General features: G+C 34.7%; 1 protein-coding gene across 10 annotated transcripts in view; it reads right to left on the bottom strand.

Annotated features, from left to right (window-relative positions):
- The window catches only part of TMEM144 (transmembrane protein 144), a 76,621-nt gene that overhangs the window by 6,796 nt on the left and 48,630 nt on the right, over positions 1–21,195 (bottom strand). For 8 of the 10 annotated variants that reach the window (XM_063664241.1, XM_063664240.1, XM_063664239.1 and 5 more), the window contains 2 exons: positions 19,284–19,337; positions 8,343–10,185 (listed from right to left, as the gene is read on the bottom strand). In XM_063664241.1, coding sequence (XP_063520311.1) covers positions 10,102–10,185; positions 19,284–19,337 — 138 coding nt within the window. In that variant the 3' untranslated portion in view covers positions 8,343–10,101. Of the gene's footprint in view, positions 1–8,342; positions 10,186–19,283; positions 19,338–21,195 lie in introns of those variants that run through there. The other 2 variants (XR_010126161.1, XR_010126162.1) reach the window with 1 other exon arrangement.

The following is a 21,195-nucleotide window of genomic DNA, read 5'->3' as shown; positions in this document are numbered from 1 at the left end:
ACCTGTAATAGAAGAATAATGATAGTGGAAGAGGTAAACAATTTTTAGACAGTATTAAGACACAATAGGAGCCGAATACAGTGACTTGCACCTGTAATCCTAGCTACTCAGGACGCTGAGTTGATTGCTTGAGGCCAGAAGTTCAAGAGCAGCCTTGGCAACAAAGAGAGACCCTAATCTCTTAAAATAAAAATTAGCCATGTGTGGTGGTGTGTGCCTACAGTCCCAGTTACTTGGGAGGTAGAGGCAGGAGCATCACTTGAACCCAGAAGTTCAAGGCTGCAGTGAGCTATGGTAATGCCACTGTACTTTAGATTGGGGTGACAGAGCAAGACGCCTCTTAAAAAAAGAGAGAAAGAGACAGAATATTTATAACTGTATCATCTTAGCACAAAAAATTACACAGTCCAGAAACTGATTCAAGTACCTATAATAATTTGAAATACATTAAAAACATTTTTTACAACACTGAAGAAAAGCAGAGTTATTCAATAAATGGTGCTTGGTTAACTGACTAGGAGTTTGGAAAAATAATAAAGGTAAACTTTTATTCCTTATTCTAAAATTAACTCCACATAGATTAAATATTTAAATATAAAACATGAAAATAAAAGTATTAGAACAAAATAATAGAGATTAAAAACATAATTATCTCGAGAGTGTGATCAAAACCTGTCTGTTAAAAAGGAACATTTGATACATTTTACCATATAAGAACTAAATGCATGGTAACCATCAATGGAACCAAAATAAAAAACAAACTGGGAGAATATTTACAAAAAATCGTATCAGAGGTAAAGGAATAACTCTTCTTAATATACAAATTAAGTATAATTTGTATATTATACAATTTGTAAGTTTAATATACAAATTGTAAGTATACATTCCAGAACTTCCTAGAAAAAAATATTGAGGTGACCCAAAAAGTTACAAAAAAAGGAAATACAAGGACCTGATACACATAGGAAGAACTGATGATTCTGATCACAAATTAACATACAGACACACTTAGGTGCTCAGAAGCCATTTAAATCACATCACTTTGGGAAATAATTTTTAAAAATCATTTTAGCAAGTGTGTGGAGAATCTGTTAGCAGAACAAAAATTTAGTTACAACTTTTTGCAGGGCATTATGGCAATAACTATCAAAATTTAAAATGTGTATCATTTTGTGATACACATTTTAATTCTAACAAGTTACCTTGTAAATATATACACATGTGTATAAAATATATATGCAAAGATATTAATGGCAGCATTTAATTTATTTTATTTTTTAAATTGACAAATATTGCACATATTCATGGGGCACATGGTGATGTTTCAATACACATATAATATATAAGCATTTTTAATTTTAGTAACAAAATATAGAAAACAATCTCTAAGACCAAGCATGTGTGTGTGTGTAAGAAAGATAGAAATTGAGAGAGATGGGAAGAGAATGAGTGTGGTGTTTAATTTTTAGTTTTATACTTTTGTTTTTTCATTGTTTTTAAAACAAACTTGTTTTACTGATAAACAATAAACAAACCTACTTTAAAAATCTATGTCCATTCCAGAGATAATTTGGATGGAGAATATAAATTGATGATAAAAAATTAAAAAGAGCTAGCATCTTGTTCTCTAAGGAACTTTCTTTTAACATAGTTTTGAACTTCAATCAATATGAATGCATTTTTGTTGATGTGCTTTTCTGTATCATGGGCAAGTGAATTGCATAAGAATAGGCCATTTAGGCCCTGCTGGATTTCCCATAGCCTTTTCTGAAAAGTTTGCCTGAATGAATAGTAAGCCAAACAGCGGGGGCTGCAGAACCCAGGAAAATCACATAAAGGTTAAGGAAAATGACATTTTCTTCCTTTTATTTACGATCTTGAATCATCTTTTCAGGAGGATAAATCAGTCTTACAAAGCATCGAAGATAAGCGATGATTAGGTATTTAGAATTTTTGCAATAGCCATAGAAAAGGTACATATTTACTTAAAATAGTATAGCATGTAGAGTCTTTGGTGTTTGCAAAAAAAATCCCTCATATGAAAGTGTCCCATACCAAGTTGCTTTCCCGTCTCTCTACTCCTCATAAAATACACACAAAATATATTAAAATATATTGTGAGATTTCGTTTTATATATTTCCTGACCTCATATTTAATATGTCACATTCCCATATTAAAGTTGATGGTTTTATTACCAATACAGCACATACATAATATGATTTTGAATTTTAGACCTGAGATCCTCAATAAGAAGCATCATGAGTAAGATGATATAAGTGAGGTGACAGGATTCTAAATGACCTTTAGTGTAAAAATAGAGAGAAATAAAAATTCTGCAAAATATCTCAGCTTATGATTTGAGCACGTTAGACATGTCCAATTTTCCTTTTTTGTGGAATTTGTCTCGTAGTGATTTTCCATTAGGCATTTCAGAGCTGAAATAAACAACAGGCTCGTGTGCTATCCCACTTTATGTCAAACCTTTACCGTAGTGAAACATCATTCTGTGCTCAGGAAATAGGAACGCATCTTCCTCAATTCAGTCTACAAGTGATGGCAAATGCTGTAAGAATCCATATTCAGTGAGCATCCAATTACAACAAATGATTGACATAGTAGGCTATTGGGAAAACATTTCTGCCTCGTGCTTGCAAAAAGTCTTCAAAAATAACAGGGCAAATAGTTCCAGGTCTCTGTGACCTAAAAAGTCTAACGAAGCCAAAGAATTACTAGAGCATCTTAGAGAAACCTGAGGCCATTCAGCCTAATGATTTAGTGATGATGTCTTTGTTTTTAGGTCAGAGAAAAATGTGGCTTCTAGCTTAATATTTATTCAGCAGCACTCATTAATGTTGGTAGCACTGGCTGTGAGCCTTCTTCTATGTCCTGAATATTCTAGGGCAAGAACAGACTCTTCTGTTTAAATAAGTCTAAAAATTGAATTGTTTTGTGATGTCTTCAACTTCTAGGAAATTATAAAGTCCAAATATAATAATAAAGTAAAAGAGTGATGAAAACTCAGTGACTGAAAAGCAGATGTCACATTGACAATTAGACTGATAGCATGGGAAATAGAAGGTAGGTTTCTTTTTTTATAGTTCAGCTTTTAAGAATCTATAAATGGCAAAATATGGTCATTTGAGAGCAGAGATACAGGAGAGAGAAAAGAAGGGAAGGAGGGAAGGAGAGGGAGAGAGAGAGAGCCCAAACTTAAAAAAAGTTTACTTTATAACATAGACCACCACAGACTATCATAATTAACCCTATACTTCCCTCTGGTGGTCAAATTTGAAAACGTATTTACAGATGATTAAATGAAAGATTAATATACAGTAATAACTAAAGGTAAGACAACCAGATACCTCATTTTGTGTGAAGATTCCATTTTAACCAACTACCTGACTCCAACATTTCCCCTAGTTATTAAAGTTGAATGACTCTTCTGTGGAGAGGTCCCAATTGTCATAAACTTTCCTAACTTGTGGCAGAGACTGTACATAGCAAGTTGTATTGCATGGTACTAATTATATACGTAGGATGTGGATATTCATTTATGCTATAATTTATGCAAAAATAATAGGAAAGAATATTTTCCTGGATTTCTTAAACTACTTAAATTTTAAGAAAGTAGTCTATGAATTATTTCATGCTGTATTGTGTCATGCACGTTAAAATAAAAATTTTAGGAACATAGAGACATATATTATTAAGATTAAGATTCTAAAATCAGAATATCAGATTTTAGAATCTTAATCCAGCAACCAAACCTGGTGTTTTTGGGTGGTTACTGTTTGTGAATGTCAGATACATCTTACAGGTACTGATATTTTTTTTTCCTTAAGGGAGCAATGTATAATTCATTACAGCTTTAATGAATTTAATATTTTAAATTTCAAAATTGCTTAGAATATTAATTTTTCTATTTAGAGAAAAACCAAAGCCTGCACCAACATGTTTTTCTTGGCTGTTTAGTTTTAATGTCATCCCTGATAATTTCATATGGGAGCCAATATAATTTATTTTTGTGAATGTACTCCTTGGGCCTCAAAGAAAAAAAAACAAGAAAAAAAGAAAAATGTAAGTAATTTTATTTGGCTCCTTTTTTTATTGTAACTATAAAATATTCTTTTAACTGAGGAAGATGTGACAGGAATTACAAGTTTTACTTTTGTTCTTTCTGACAACTAAAGAGTATTTAAAAGGGTTTCCCATTACACTTTTTAAGTTTTATCCACTGTATTAATTGGATGTGCGCTATTATGAAAATGATTGCAGAGTGAAAGTGTAAATTGTCTTGAATTTGAATGTCTTTTAATTAAGCAGTTTCTCAAACTGCTTCTTTCAGTGTGAAACCTAAATAGGAGACACAAGATAATTTTAGCACCAAATGAGGCCTTTAGGATTTAGCTTACTTGCATTCATTCAGTAAATGTTCATTGTACTTCTTTTGCAAAAATGTTGTATTGGCTACCTAAATCAGTGAAGGGAAACTACAAAGGTAAATCAGAAATGCACTGTGAGATCAAGAAGCCCATAGCTCTGAGGAGAGATAAAAGTGTTTAAAATAATGAGAGTGTGAAGTGGAGAAATGGGCTAGTATTGTAGGAGACAAGAGGAGGAGAAGCTTAATCAAGGAAATGACATCATAAGCTGAATGTAGGCTCCTTTTTAGGGGTAGCGTAGAGCCCTGTCTCTGTAGTTCTTTCTCTATCCCCCATGCCTCACACATGGTTGACATTTCATGAATATTAAATGATTACAGTAGAAAATCCGGACTCAAAGTTCTGATTTTGTCACATACTTGCAGCATGGCTAAAAATAAGGCACTACAATTTATTAAGGCTCAGTTCCCTTACCTACAAAATAATATGGATTTTAAAATGAATATCAAATGCATTTACACATGTAAAATGCTTAACTTGAACACCTTTATAACACACATGATACTGTTGAATTAAGGTAAGTGGATGTGGATTTTATTAGTCCATATGTGAGTAGGGAACCCACACAAAAAAGTGTGGACCTATTTTGAGAGTCACATGTTAAAATGAGACTTTTCCTATTTTATCAGTATTGGGGGCCTCAATTTAAAGGGTTGTAAGTGCCCACACTTAGGATTTCAAAAAAGAGAGTGCCAGACCACCTTATCAGTTTGCAAACGGGTGACTCTATTCAATGTTTGGTGGGTCCCATCCCACTATGTACTTCAGGAGTGGGATACAAATATATAAGGTGAACCTTGAGGCAACTTGGGATACTATTAAATTATACCACTAGAATGTGTCCATAGTAACAAAGTTTTATGTTTGCATAAATTTAGAATTCCTTTAGTTGAAAACAACCATTTTACAAATATGAGGAAGTTAAAATACCTCACAAAGTGATGTTACCTACCAGAGGCAAGGCCAGGAGGACCATCAAAATTTTTTGGCTCTCAGATCAGTAATCTCATTACCATATCCAATGCATCTGTTTGCAAATTTGAAACCTTCTAAGACTCTAAGAGTGGGAATAATATGAGAAAACACCAAGTTTGTTTCTTTGTATAAATCCAGAACAAAAGTTGTATTCTTTCTAATGTACCCAAAGAAGAGGAAAAACAGGGGTAGCAATGAGATAAATAAGTGATATGTGGAGTTTGAAACTTTCTAAGTTTCTATAAGATGTAAAAATATTACATTTACATTGAAAATTATTATTTAAAAAGTCATGTAACTCTGTATTTCCATTGCTAATGTAACAAATTATCACAAATTTAGTGGCTTAAAACAACAGAAATGTTGTTTCTTATAGTTCTGTAGGTTAAGAGCCTGTCATGGGCTACTGGCAAGGCTGTGCCTTTCTGGAGGCTGTAGGGGTGAATCTGTTTCCTTGTCTTTTCCAGCTCCTAGAAGCTGCCCACATTTCTTGGCCTGTGTTCCCTTCCCTCATCTTGAAAGTCAACAATGCATGGGTTTAGTCCTTCTCATAGGACATCACTCTGACCTCCGCTTCCATCATCTTATCTCCTTCTCAACTCTGATTCTTCTCTTCCACTTTCAAGGACCCTTGAGATTACAGTGTGACCACCTGGATAATCCAGGGTCTTCCCATCTCAAGGTCCTTATTGACACATGCAAGTCCCTCTTGCCAAGTGAGGTGAACACTTCTTTTTGTGTATGTGATGAATACTATATATATATAATATATATATATAAAATATAATACATATATTATATATAATGCCACATATTATATAGTATATATTATATATAATATATATAATGCTATACATTATATATAATATATAATGCTATACATTATATATAATATATAATGCTATACATTATATAGTATATATAATATATAATATAGTATATATAATATATAATATAGTATATATATTATATAGTATATATTATATAGTATATAATATATATTATACAGTATATATAATATATTATATATAGCATTATATAGTATATAATAATTATACATAATGCTATATATTATATATACTATATACTATATAGTACATATACTATATAGTATTATATAATACTATATATTATATATTATATATATTATATATAATACTATGTAATATATAGTTTATGTATTATATATAATACATAAACTATATATTATATATATTTTATATAATAGTATATATAATATATAATATATAAACTATATATACACACTAGTCTATTTTATCATTTACTACCATAAAATATACATAATCTATTATATATAATATACGTAAATCTATTATACATATACATAATCTATTAAAATACACATAAATCTATTATACATATACATAATCTATTAAAATATACATAATCTATTATACATAATATACATAAATATACATAAATCTATTACAAAATCTCCTGTTGCTATTTTGGTGAGCTCTAGCATTGCAACTATCCACTTAAAGCACCATGTGGTGCTAATCATCTTCAGGTGAGCCAACTGTCTCTCCAGTCAATTGCCTCTGGTGGTTATGATCTCTTGCGGTTCTTGTATATTTTTCATCATTTTTTATTGTAATAAAATTAAACCTTATAAACCTTAGGTAACACCATGGGACCCATACAAAGCTCGACTAGTGATGCTGGAAGTGCTCCCAAGAAGCAGAGAAAAATCATGACATTATTAGAAAAAGTTGAATTGCCTGATATGTACCACAGATTGAGGTCTGCAGATGCAGTTGCCCAACGTTTCAGAAGATTCTTCTTGTAATCACATGATGAAAACTTATGGTACCGATAAATATAGTATAATACTGTAAATGTATTTTCTCTTCCTTATAATTTTCTTAACAATATTTTCTTTTCTCTAGATTACCATAAAAATATACTGTATAATACATATAACATACAAAATATGTGTTAACTGTTTATGTTACAGGTAAGGTTTCTGGTCAACAGTAGACTATTAGTAGCTAAATTCCTTTTTTTTAAGATAAATATGTATTTATAGAAAGTATTTATTATTTTGGTTACTAAAAATTTACCTAAATGTTATGCTATGCACATGGTTCTACAACTTGCCTTCTTGCAATGTGTTTTTTAGCTCTATCAATATTGAGACATATAAGTCTAGTAGTTAGTAACTCTGAATATAAATAAATCAGTATATCAGGAATAAAAGGAGATTTTGTAGTTCGGATTAATAGATGCTGTACTATTACTCCTTTAAAATTTATTAGTATTTTCTGTTCCTATGGTAGAAAATTTCCATAATCTGATACCAGCCTTATTGGCTGCTACTTCTACTGAATGTAGTTCTGTCTCTGTACACAAGATGGCAGGATCTCTTTAGTACAGATGGGGTTGCCATTTGATAGAAAGCCATGCCAGGAAAATGTAAAATAAACACTAGAATTTAGCCATACTAGATGAGGAGAAATAAAACCTAAAAACCTCAAGACAGTTAGGCATTCACTTCCTAAGGCGAGCAAACAAAATGCAGATTTGGCAATTGCACATTTAGACTAGCCTCTAAATAATAAGTTGCTTTTTGGTAACCATTTTGAAAAAGCTTGTCTGGTACCAGAAACTATATACTATATAGAGGTCTGTGTGTGTGTGTGTGTGTGTGTGTGTATACACACATATATAAATGTGTATATATATACATATATAAATGTGTATATATATATATACAAAGTATATATATATAGAGAGAGAGAGATAAATTATATAGAGGTAATAAGACTGATTTTTCATTTTTCTTCTGAAACTGCTTTACTTCAGATTTAAAATTTTGCATATAAATTGGAAATCCCAACTAAAGAATAATTAAAAGTTATCCAATATAAAATTCTAAAATATATTTAAATAAGAAAGATAGCTTTTGTATCACAATTTATTCAAAGTTTATCAGCATAATTTAATGACATTTCAGGTTAAAATTAAAATGAGTATAAGAAGTTATAATCAAATATTTATTTGTATTAGCAATTCAATAAACAAACAGAAGCTCCATCACTTTTAAGTAGTATTCATTTAGAGGAGTTATAATTGTTTGGATGGGAAGGTAGTGAGCTTAGTAGCTCTTACATGGTATTCTGCAATCTACAAAAACTTTTTTCCCCTTCAAACAACACATAATAATAAAAGCTAACAATTATATAGTGTTTGCCAAGTAGCAGATACTCATCAACATACTTTACAGATTTGAACTAATTTCAACCACACAATAACCATGTGAGGTAGATGCCATCATAAACTCCATTTTGTAAATGAGGGGCCTGACACAGAGGGCTTAGGAACTTGTCCAAAGCCACACAAATAAAATGAAGCAGAGGTGGGATTTAACCCATGCACACTGACTTCAGAGTATACACACAAATAAAAAGCTGTTTTGTTTCTCTTACATAGCAAAGTAATAAACAGTACTATCAGGTGGGAATGGGTAAAATTTGCATTTGAATACGGGTTTTGTTATTTCAAAGTTTTGGAAACAATTGCAACAAACATTGTACTAGCAGTTCTGTTTCAGTTTTTTTTTTTCTTACAAATTTAAATTAAATTTCCTTTTTAGAGATGGGACCTTGCTATGTTGCCCAGGCTGGCAGATTTGCACTCTTGGGCTAAGTGACCCTCCTGCTTCAGCCTCCCCAGCAGCTGGGATTACAGTAGTGTGCCACCCTGCTTGGCTTAATTTCAGTTTTCTTAAAACAAAAAACAAACAAAAAAAAACCTAGCATGCCTGTCATTTTATTTTGCCTACTGGAAACTACCAGTTAAAACAAGAAGAAAACAGGAAAACCTCCAGTTAAGAGGGTTTTAGAAAAGTGTATTTCAGAAAAAAAAAATTGTACATTCAAAAGAGTGGTTGTTTCCTTTAAATTGTTACTGACAACCTACAATCTCACTTTAGCAACATATCTGTGTGTATTTATGTACGTGAATATACTTGTGTATGTATGTATTATGTTATGCACATATCCTCAATGATGAGATTTTTGTTCTCTTAGAATGGACTTTATCTGGCGATAATCAAAAGCATTACGAGCTAAAATGGGTAGATGATGTAGAGTTGGGCGATATTAACTTGAAATAAACATAAGTTTTGGCTAAAAATAATAAAATGGCCTTTTTAACATTTAGTTACCAAGTATGCATTTACTTTATGAAACAAAGGATCCAAATATCTTTGGAATCTAATTCCATTAGAAGGTAAGGCTCTCCCTCCTCACCCAAGGTATTTCTGCCTCACTTCACTGGGGTAATAGGTGAGAAATTTGGACTGTAACTTCTTTGTATATGGACTCTATACTGTGTTCTAGATTATGCAACACTAGGTACATACTGTGGTAAAAAGCGCATCCTCATATGTAATGCTATAATAATGTAGACATTTTAGTCACCCAGTAAAGTACTACCTTCATAAACAGTTCATCAGAAGAAATTTTCATTTTTATACTTGAATGAAACTCAATCTTCCTTCATTCTCACATTTTTGGGGAAAAAAATCATTTACCCACTCCAACAGTGGCTGAGATCCATTTGCTGTATGAAAATGCACTCTTTTCTCAGCATAATCTCTCTGCTGTCGGATAGACGCATTCTCTTAACTACTGCTGCCACCTGCTGGTCTTGTCATTGTTAGATTTTAGAAAAAGCAGTGCATAAGGCTCCAGTCAAGATGATGCAAAATGCAAGTATCATTAATAGGTAGTTTTGTAGACCCTGAATAAGAAAAAAGAATAACAGTGATGAATAAAGCCTGAATCAATTACACAAAATGGACAGACTCTCAAGATTGCTAGGGACCTGACTAACCATCTGCTCTACCCACCTGTACTCTTTTTTGCTACCCCTTCCAAGTAATCAGGTTCTCACAAAATCCTGCAGAGCCTTATGAATTCACCCATTAGGTAAATAAATGTGGGCACCCACTAAGCTTCAACATGTACCTTTATGCAAACAATCATATATTATGGGAGACAGGAAGTAATCACAGAAAAGAATGTTATTACGTGAGAGGGGTGTTAATAATAAAGCAAACCACCATGGTTGTTTGAGAGTGTGTTACAGGAATCTTAATGATGCTGGTTTGGAGGGTGGGAAGTGGAGCTTCTAACTACAAGTATCAGTGAATTGGCCAGGGGAATAGGGCAGCAAGTAGACATTCCAGGTAGAAGGAATTTTATGTGCACAGTCCTGTTGTAAGAAAAAGCAAAATATTTCCCAGGGACTGAAAGGAGGTCAGTGTGACTGGAGCAATCAAAGTTAAGTGGAGCAAGATGAGGTCGGAAGACCATGGACCTGAGCACTTGTTATGCTTTGGGTCCTATTTTTTTTTCTTTTTTTTTTTTTGGAGACAGAGTCTCGCTCCATCGCCCAGGCTGGAGTTCAGTGGCGCGATCTTGGCTCACTGCAACCTCTGCCTCCTGGTTCAGGTGATTCTCCTGTCTCAGCCTCCCAAGTAGCTAGGATTACAGGCATGCACCACCACGCCCAGTGAATTTTTGTATTTTTAGTAGAGGCAGGGTTTTACCATGTTGGCCAGGCTGGTCTTGAACTCCTGACCTCAAGTGATCTGCCCACCTCTGCCTCTCAAATTTGGGTCCTGTTTTTCCAAGCAAAGAGGAATACATTAAAAAAACAGGCAGCTGGCTGTGTTAAAATTTCAGACTTGCATTGTGTAAAGCTCACACTTTTCTGCAGGATGGCAGACAGATTGGAGGGGCCAGAATGGATGCAAGGAGACCAATTAGGAGGTGACTGTAGTCTTCCAGGGAAAAGATGATGAAGGGCAGATGGAGAGATGGAGATGGATCTGAAGGGTTAGGAAGAAACGCAGAGAGCGTGTGAAGAATGACTTAGTTGGACTTGCCCAGTTATGTATGGGGTCACTGGTCTTAAAGATGGGAACTACTGAGAACCACTTCTCTGTGTTGCCCAGCCCATCTTTGAATTAACAAAGAAATATCTTCCTGTGTTAAGTAGAAATATTTCATTTCCTATAAGTTCCATCACTAGGAGTACAGATAGATCGATTTTAATATCTCTCCCACAAGATAAATCCTCAATCATTGAAAAATAACTCTCATATATCCCCGGAGGCATCTCTTTTCCTGGTCAGTGTTTTAGCTCTTTGACCATTTTTCATATGGAATGGTTTCAAGCTTCCTTACTGCCCTGGCTGCTCCCCTCTGAATGACTGCCATTTTGTCTATATCCTTCTTTATGTTTAAAGAGTCTCATTTTTTTTTTTTTTTTTTTTAGTGAAAGTACAGAGACTTGTTGCAAAGTGAAAAGTACACACTCAAGAAAGGGGAGTGTGGACATACTCAAGAGAGAATCATACAAGGGGGTTGGGGTTCCTATTTTCATGGTTTCTTTAACTGAGAGGTGGAATATTCATGAAGATTCCTAGAAAAAGGTAACAATTTCTCAGAACTGTGGTGTCACTCATTTTTACACCAAATATGGGTGTTCCCGGAACTGTCATGGTGCTGGTGGGTGTGTAATTTGTATGTTAATGAGTGTATAATGAGATCCTAGGTGAAACCTAGGGCAAATCCAGTGCCATGTTGGGTTCAGTTGGTCTTAGCCAGCTTGATCCACACCCTGTTTTTCAGGGTCTTATCAGCCCATGGCCTCTGCAGCTATTTCAAGTTTCCTTTTGCTAGTCATGTGAAACTGCTGCCTGGGATTTTCCTAATCTGTGACCACCCTGTGTTATTCCTGTCTCATCCCCACCACTTAAAGATTTCCATCCCTTATCCTTAAGGCTTGATGTGGGAGGAAGTCAGTCTTCTGTATCTACTTCCTGCTGATTAAGGATACTGGCTCTGCCAATGAGGGCATGGCAATCTCTGGCTGCCTGGTCTAAGGGTCTCAAGGGTAGGTCATCGGGAGAGTCTGAATCCAAGGCAGAAGACTCCAGTATTCTAAGGGAAGGTTTGAACATTACAAAGTAAAACAAGACTAGCACCTCTCTAATTTTAGATATATCTAAAATTACAATCAGATAATCTAATTTAATAATACTATTTAATAATACTATTAGATCCTTTTTAAAAGGAAAAATAACAATGGTTTATGGGTAAGTCATTGTAGAAGACACATAAGGGTTCTGGAAAAAGAAAAAAGGAATGGAGAGGAGGCAACTCTAGGCAGCAGTTGGTATCCTGCCGGCTTCAAATCTGCAGGGAATAGGGCTGGTGGCCTCCCTCTCTGGTGAAAATTCTGGCCACTGGGGTCCGACAGGTTAATAGCCTCACACTACCCAAATTTGGGCAAAACTTCAGGAAAGGTAGTGGTAATAGAATGCTGTGTTTCTGGTGCAAGAGTTGACTGACTTGTTGTGGGGAGTGGGTTCACAAAAGCAGGACCCTGGGCTGTTAGAGGCTAACCCTCAGGGCTAATCTGGATTCATGAGTATCTTGCCTAATGTTCATTCAAGGACTCAGTGAAGAACATGCACCAAAACTTGGGTTCCTACAGCCAGGCCATGCAAAGTGTAGGCTTAGGGAGACTCATTTCCCCCTGCATAGATGCAAGGGGTCAGAGGGTAGAGGGTGGTTCTGTCTTTGCTGCCTTGCAGCCAGGTCAGCTTTGAGGGAAACCCAGAAAGGGAAGTTCTAACTGGGCTCCCACAGGAAACAGGGTCGGGGCAGGATAGACAGGTTGACAGTAGGAACACGTGGCTCTCCTGGCTCCACAATGAAATTCTCACTTCAAAGAGTGGACTTTTGTCTGGTTTCATTTTGCCTACTTCCCTCACACTTCCTTAAAGGTCTTGTGTTTCCAGTTTACTGGAAGAATGCAGAGATCAGAGGTAAATTTGTGTAGTAAATCTGAACAGAACAGAAACAAAGTCCAGGATGGAGGGAATGTGAAAACGGTCAAGGAAAGTTCTTTTGTATTATTAGTTTATAAGATTAATGCTAGCTAATACATAACATATATATATATATCTATGTTATGTATTAATTAACAAAATCAAATAACTATGTTACTAACTAAATAATATTCCCTGTCTTCAATTTAAAGAATCAGAGTAGATTAATTTGCCTCTGTTTGATGACCAGAGATAGGTCTTTGTAAGTTAGGTTGGGGCCAGTTGAATTGTCTGATTCAGTGTGACCCTTAGCACTGACAGAAGCCACTCTAATCCCAAATTCTACAAGTAGAAGTACCCAAAAACCTTGCCAAGTGCAGAACAGCTTATTTAAACACACACACACACACACACACACACACACACACCTGGCAGTAGGCTTTGGATTTCCCAGCACCTTTTTTTTCTTAGTTTTTAAGACTGCAATTCTTACCTAGATGCTGGTACTAATGCAGAATAGTATTCCATAAATATTTGCTCAAACAATAAATACACTAAGGTGATTTCCACATATACTTTGTGAATTTGAAATTGATGCAATTACTTAAATTAAAAAATGGGTCTTCAATTACAAGCACTCTACAATCTAATTATGTGAATACATTGCTAAGTGCTATTTTATTACCTATGTAGACAGAAGAATAATGTTCTCAGGGAACGAAAAATTTTTTTCCCCTTCAATGTTAAGATTTTGCCAAAACTGCCCAGTCTCCTAGAGAAAAAGACTGATTATAGTTGGGCAACAGCAATGGTTTTCCTTCATCAAAGGTGGATGTTAACTCTTGGAAAGAGCACACTAACATTCTTCCCAAAGCAGAAAGTTTTTTAACTTGGATTTCTGAGGTAGCTACTAAGATAATAGATCATCTCATTCTTCACTGAGGAGTAGCTTACTGACCTATACATTGTTGTGGTAATAACTGCCTGTGTTGACATCACTGTAGACATACTGACTAAAGTGTGTTGGTAAAAATATAATTTATATCTAGCTTAAAGATGTAATAATCTAAAACGAATTTCCCAATGAGTAACAGATATCAGATATAAAAGAATATCAGGGCCGGGCACGGTGGCTCATGCCTGTAATCCCAGCACTTTGGGAGGTCAAGGCGGGCAGATCACAAGGTCAGGAGTTCGAGACAAGCCTGGCCAACACTATGAAACCCCGTCTCTACTAAAAATACAAAAATTAGCCAGGTGTGGTGGTGGGCGCCTGTAATCCCAGCTACTTGGGAGGCTGAGGCAGTCGCTTGAATCCGGGAGGTGGAGGTTGCAGTGAGCCAAGATTCCATCACTCCACTCCAGCCTGGGCAACAGAGCAAGAGACTCCGTCTCAAAAACAAACAAACAAACAAACAAAAAACAAAAAAGAGTATCAGAAGTACGAAAACCTCCAACTGATGCACTGATGGCATTAAAACTAAATGGAATCATTAAAGTCCTTCACACAAAAGGTGCTTGGTGCTCAGCTTTATTCCTCACAGCTGTAGGTTGTAGACTTTTAAATATGTGTCTTCAAGGACTGCTTTAAGATATATAACTGACAGTACCTATGAGTCCTGCAGATAACAGGTTTGCTTTTGTTTTCTTCTTTAGAGTTTAGGGGGTTTTGTCTTGTTTCTACAAAAATACTTTAAAAATTATTCTTATGAGATTTAGGCTTTAGTGTTTAGTTGATGATGCTTTTCTAAACTGATTGGCATGTAGGTATTTAAAATTTTTCTTTAAATCAGCTGTCAAGAGGCAATTACGTGTCTGCATTGAATAAGTACCACTGGACATCCATTAAATTTTTTTTGTAGACGACATATAAGATTTTTGGTTTATTTATTTAGTTAGTTATTTTGAGACAGAGTCTAGCTCTGTCACCCAGGCCGGAGTGCAATCTTGGCTCACTGCAATCTCCACTTTCCAGGTTCAAGCCTTCTTCCCATCTCAGCCTCCCAAACAGCTGGGAGAAGAGGCACGCATCGCCACAGCAGGTTAATTTTTGTATTTTTGTAGAGACAGGGTTTTGCCATGTCGCCCTGGCTGGTCTTGAACTCCTGAGCTCAAGTGATCTGGCCACCTTAGCTTCCCAAAATGCTGGGACTACAGGCATAAGCCACCATGCCTGGCCCCAGGTTTTTTTTTTTTAAAAAAACTTTGCTTTCAGCTTGGCCCTCTCTCTTCTTTTAATACTTGTAATCTTATCTTAGTCATTTTTTAAAATAGAAAAGAGCAAACAGTCATTTTCTTAAGTTTAGAAATCCTTATTTTATAAGAAAACTGGCCTAGCTAATCTAAATTGCACATTTCAGAAATATGGTACATGTGCTGTCATGCTTTTTTTTTGCCTATTTTTACACAAATAATTAGCCAAACTTTAGAACCTACTCTAAAAATTCTAGAAAGAGCTTCACTGGGATTTTACAGGAATTATACTGAAGGTAATTGGAGAGAACTGCCTAATTATAACAGCGAGATGTTCCATCAGAAATGTGACAAGTCTCCCATATTTGTTCTGATCTTCTATGTCCTCTAGTACATGTTTGTAACAAAGTAAAATACAGTATTTTAAAAATCTGGCACATTACTTGTTAATTCTTTAATTAGATTTATGTAATTTTCGTGGTTATTATTAATAGCATTTATTTTCCTCATTTTAACTGGTTGTTGGTGATATATTGGAAGGCAATTGATTTCATATTTATTTTATATCTCAAGCCTTACTAAATGATCTTATTGGATCTTAAGTTTTTCATCTGATTCTTTTAAATTTAAATTTAAATTTTTAATTTTTGTCACCAATAAATTGAAATCACAATGTGTACATTTTTTAAAAATGTAATCTGCAAATGATAATTTTCTCATTTCTTTTCCTATATTTATTCATTTCATTTCTTATTCTTGTGTTTCCAAACTAGCTAGATCTATAGGAAATATTGTGTAATAGTATGGAGAAATCCTTGACTTCCAATATACAGAGAATTCTTATGTTTCATGAAACTCAGGTATACAATTGCTATTTTGTTTTGATAGACATACTGTACCACTAAAACTTCCTTTTATTTCTAGCTTATTAAGAGGTTAGTATAGTATTATTTTGTCCTTTTCATATTTGATATGGTAGAGTAAATGAGATTAATTAATTTACATATTATGAACGATCCTTGCATTCCTGAATTAAACCTATTGGGTCATAGTATATTAATCTTAAAAGTTACTTTTCTATTCAGTCTGAGGTGTCTTTTTAAAGATGTCTTTACCAAAAACAAAACAAAACACTCCTCACTGTTTTTCAGTACTCCTTTAAATAAAGGACTCTAAAGAATTAATACTAGGCTTTTTGGTTAGGGATTCTCTCTTTGAACAGGGTTCTTATATGTAGTTAAGAGGATTTTCAATTCAGTATTATTATTGCAGTCATGACCAAAATAATTTTCAAATGCTTTAATATAAATCTATACTTGGTTTGTACTTCTTCATACCTATAATTACTAATAAACTATGATCACTAATTTGTAATTTTCTAAGGCTTCAGCATCTTACATGAGATAATAACCAATTCTTTAATATAAATAAATCATATTTTGTGAGGTAGATGAAATATATGCAGAGAGATTTACAACATATTTTGGGCACAGAGTTATTTTTTGTAGAAAAGAACTCCAACTACAATAACTGAGAAATGTTCACGAAAGTAACTTACAGGTTTATAAATGTTTCAAGTTGTTCTTGTGTATTTAAAAAAATAAAAATTCTGATCATAGTCCACATATTTTTGAAACAAGTTTATTATTTTTTAAATCTGAGAATGTTACTTGTATTATCAAATAATGGATTTTAAATCAAAATATTTCATTTACAATGATTGAAATGATGTTTTACATCTAAAATTGAATAATCATTTTAAAGATCAGGTAGAAGTACATTCACTTTATGGTTCTTAGAGATTAGCAACATCAATCTCCTTAGAACCAGGAATTATTTGCTACTACAACTGCATATTAAGACAAGTCTTTGATGACTTGACGGAGGAGGGGTCTTTGGATCAATATTGTCTTTAATAAAAATTCTTAATAAAGAGTATTTGCATATCTTCCTCAACTGAAGACTTTTTCTACAAGTAAAGGTAACTGGGAAAAGTTCCAAAGCAATTTTTTAAAAAAAGATTAAACATTTTAAAATCTTTAAATTGTTAGGGAGACAGGGTCTTACTGTGTTGCCCAGGCTAGACTTGAACTCCTAGGCTCAAGTGATCCTCCTGCATAGTTGGACTACAGGTAGATGCCACCATGCCTGGCTAGAAAGGGAGAAGTTCTCTGATTTTGTGAGTTTTCTTATTCTTTCTTTCTTTTTCTTTTTCTTTTTTGAAGAGACAGGGTTTCACTCAGCTGTCCAGATTGGAGTGTAGTGGTATGATCATGGCTTGCTGCAGCCTTGACCTCCTGAACCCAAGCAATCCTCCCTCCTTAGCCTTCTGAGTGGCTGTGACTACAAGTGTTCCTCACCACACCTGGCTAATTTTTAAATTGTTTTTGTAGAGATAGGGGTTTTGCTATGTTGCCTAGGCTGGTCTCAAACTCCTGGGCTCAAGCAATCCTCCCGCAAGTGCTGGGATTACAGGTGTGAGCCACTGCTCCTAACTTGTTTTATTTTGCTATCGACAGTTTGGGCTAGGTTATATGACCCTCACCCCCAAAAATTAACTGATCATTTATTGTCTTCTTGGTAGTGTTTTTAGCACTTTACTCATATTCTCACAGCTCTCTTGGTTGGTTATCTCCATTTTCAGATAGGGACTATACACACAGAGAGGTTAAGAAACTTGGCCAAGGTCACACAGCTAGTATGTGACAGAGCCAGGATTTGAACCCAGTTGGACTCTTGAGACTATACCTTTTGTTGTCGTTGTTATTGCCCAGGCTGGCATAAAACTCCTGGGCTCAAGTGATGCTGCGATGCTGCTGCCTCAGCCTGCTGAGTAGCTGGGACTATAGATGCATGCCCCCATGTTCGGCAAAGTGATTTTTAAAGAAAACGCAGACACACACACACACACACACACACACACACACACTCTCTCTCTTACTAGAACTATTTGATGAATGCAATTTTAAATTCCCATCATTTACATTTGAAAAGGAAATGGCAATAACCTCCTGTTACCATGCTGTTTTCCTACAAAATTGCTGGTTTGACATGGAGGCCTTTGGGAGACATAGGAACCAATATAAACATCTATTCCCAAAGACGATTTACCTCAGGGGATACTTTAACCCTTAGGATAAAAAAAAAAAATCTTTCATCTTGTTTATCATATTTTAAACAAATTTCCCTCTCTCATATTTCATTGGGTTATTTAAAATCACTTCAGGGAAATTTAAGTCAACGACAGCATTTTTCCATTGGAGATGGGGTGGAGAGAGACACGATGTTACATTATAGTTATCACAGCTCTAGTATTTTCTTTCCTAATTAGGTATTATCACATTCTGAACGTTTTATCTGTCAAATCCATTCATGGGTTGTTGGCCCTGGACCTAGGCACCACAGGCAGTTTTCAGAAAACAATGCAAACATTAAATACTTTAGCCACCTGGATGCATTCCCATTTTCTTTTCTTTTTTGAGATGGAGTCTAGCTCTGTTGCCCAGACTGGAGGGCAGTGGTATGATCTTGGCTCACTGCAACCTCCGCCTCCCGGGTTCAAGCAATTCTCTGCTTCAGCCTCCCAAGTAGCTGGGATTACAGGCGCAAACCACCACACCCGGCTAATTTTTTGTATTTTTAGTAGAGACGGGGTTTCACCATCTTGGCCAGGCTGGTCTTGAACTCCTAACCTCATGATCCACCTGCCTCAGCCTGCCAAAGTGCCAGGATTACAAGCGTAAGCCACCATGCCCGGCCTACCCCATTCCCATTTTCTAAGTCTGCCCTTTCTTGTACATACCTTTATTTCCTTAAACATGAAGACACCCCACATTGCAGCTATAAATCCTGGACCCTTAAATAAAAATATAAATTTTAATTAAATTGGATATTTACCTATGACTAGATTCTATATAAATATAGTAAGTTAGAGACAATATAAACATTTTCAGGGAAAACTACCCATAATGTCAACCCTAACTCCACACTAAGCTAAACTTTAGGTGATATTAAGTAAAAAAATGAAGACTTTTTTTCATTTTCTTTTCTTCGTGGTCTTCATTTTTATTATTTTGATGATGCTATAATATTTTGTGCCACATAATACTTTAATATATTTGGTATAAATTATTTTTATAAGCACATAGCTTATTTTTTCCATTGGCCTAGTTCCTTAGGATACTAGAAATGGGATTAATAAGAAAAAGTGTGCACAAGCGTCTAACTTTCTTTGGCATGAGATAATCCCGTAACTGAAGAAATTTTGGCATATTCTTTTTGGCCTAACAAATAATGTACATGTGGAAGTAGCTTGTGCTTTAAAAAAATTTTTAACTGATATTACTACAGAGCAATCAAATCTGGCTAACATTAAACACCAATGAATGCTAAAAAACGGTTTATGGGAAGATTAAAATAAACATGTAAGGAAAAACAATAGGGGTTTCTAGGCAGCAGACAAAGAAAAGAATGAAATAATATAGGACAGAGGAAATGAGAAGAAATAGGTGAAAAAAAGGAATGATTCTGCAATTTATAAACTTTAAGCTATTCAAGTTTGGTGGTAATTCTTCTTAGCTGAGAAGGAAGAAAATTGGAATGTGGGTTAAGTGTGGTCTTTGTGGAGAAGGTATATTGTATCAACATTTTTATGATTGCTCTTCAATCTCCGAGAAACTCTGGAAGAGTTTCAAATAGATTCCAAAATGTTTTTCCCCTACCACTACTCCAACTGTCTAAAGGACTGAGTCAATGAAGTTTGATTCCACTCTTGGTATGTAAGTGAAGCAAAAAAATTTACACTCCTCTCTGTTTATCAGTATCTGGAAAGTCAACATCAAAAGAGCCAGAGAAATAGGTCAAAGGAACTGCCTTTTATCAATGATGTAAGTTCCTAAGCCTCAAAATCCAAATCAAACAAGAAGCATATGGGTCTTTTAGGCAACCCACGCTGACTTTCAGCAGAATGAGAGGAAACAATAGAACAGAGGATACCATATTAATGTTATGCCAATCACTCAAGAATTTTTAATCTGAAAATCCATTTCCCTTCAGAGAACATGGTACAGGACAATACCACAAGGTATCATTGACCTTTGAAGATTCTTGTCTGATTGTTTTCTAAATATGAGTTTAGGCATGGCCTAAGAGTTATCGTGAGTAGTGTGGTTATAGAAAGTGTGCTTTGGTAAAAGTAATGCAAGCATAGGTCAAAGTATGTACTGACTGTTTGATTCAGGCCAAGGAGAGCCAAATAGGAAGGACATCTTCATAGGAGATACAACAGTTTTGGTAATTTGGATTGTATATTTTCCTTTTGTAAACTAATGTAAGTTAGGTGTAAATCAGCCTTTGAAAACAAAGTGAACTCGCTCCTATCTTGAGATTAAGCAGATTCAGTTTAGAATTATCAAGGAAGACATGGAGCAGAGGTAACAGCTCCTGCTAGATGACTTTTTTCTTTCTTTCTTTTTTTTGGCTTTTTAATGGAATGTTATTTGCTAATAAACAAAGTGGATACTACTTTCAAGGAACTCAGTCTAGTTACCACTGGATATATAACTATGGGAATATGTATACCTGAGAAGAACAGCACTGCTGGGATATTTAAAATGTATTCTGATAAAATTGATTGACCATATTCATAATTGTTGAAACTAGGTGATAGGTTCGTTTGACATTTTAAGTTTAAAAAAGTTTAAAAAATCTAGCCC

Source organism: Pongo pygmaeus, chromosome 3 (genome assembly GCF_028885625.2).
Source record: "Pongo pygmaeus isolate AG05252 chromosome 3, NHGRI_mPonPyg2-v2.0_pri, whole genome shotgun sequence".
Taxonomy (NCBI): Eukaryota; Metazoa; Chordata; class Mammalia; order Primates; family Hominidae; genus Pongo; species Pongo pygmaeus.
Note: the sequence above shows the minus strand (reverse complement) of the source record. Positions and strands in the feature narration are given on the sequence as shown.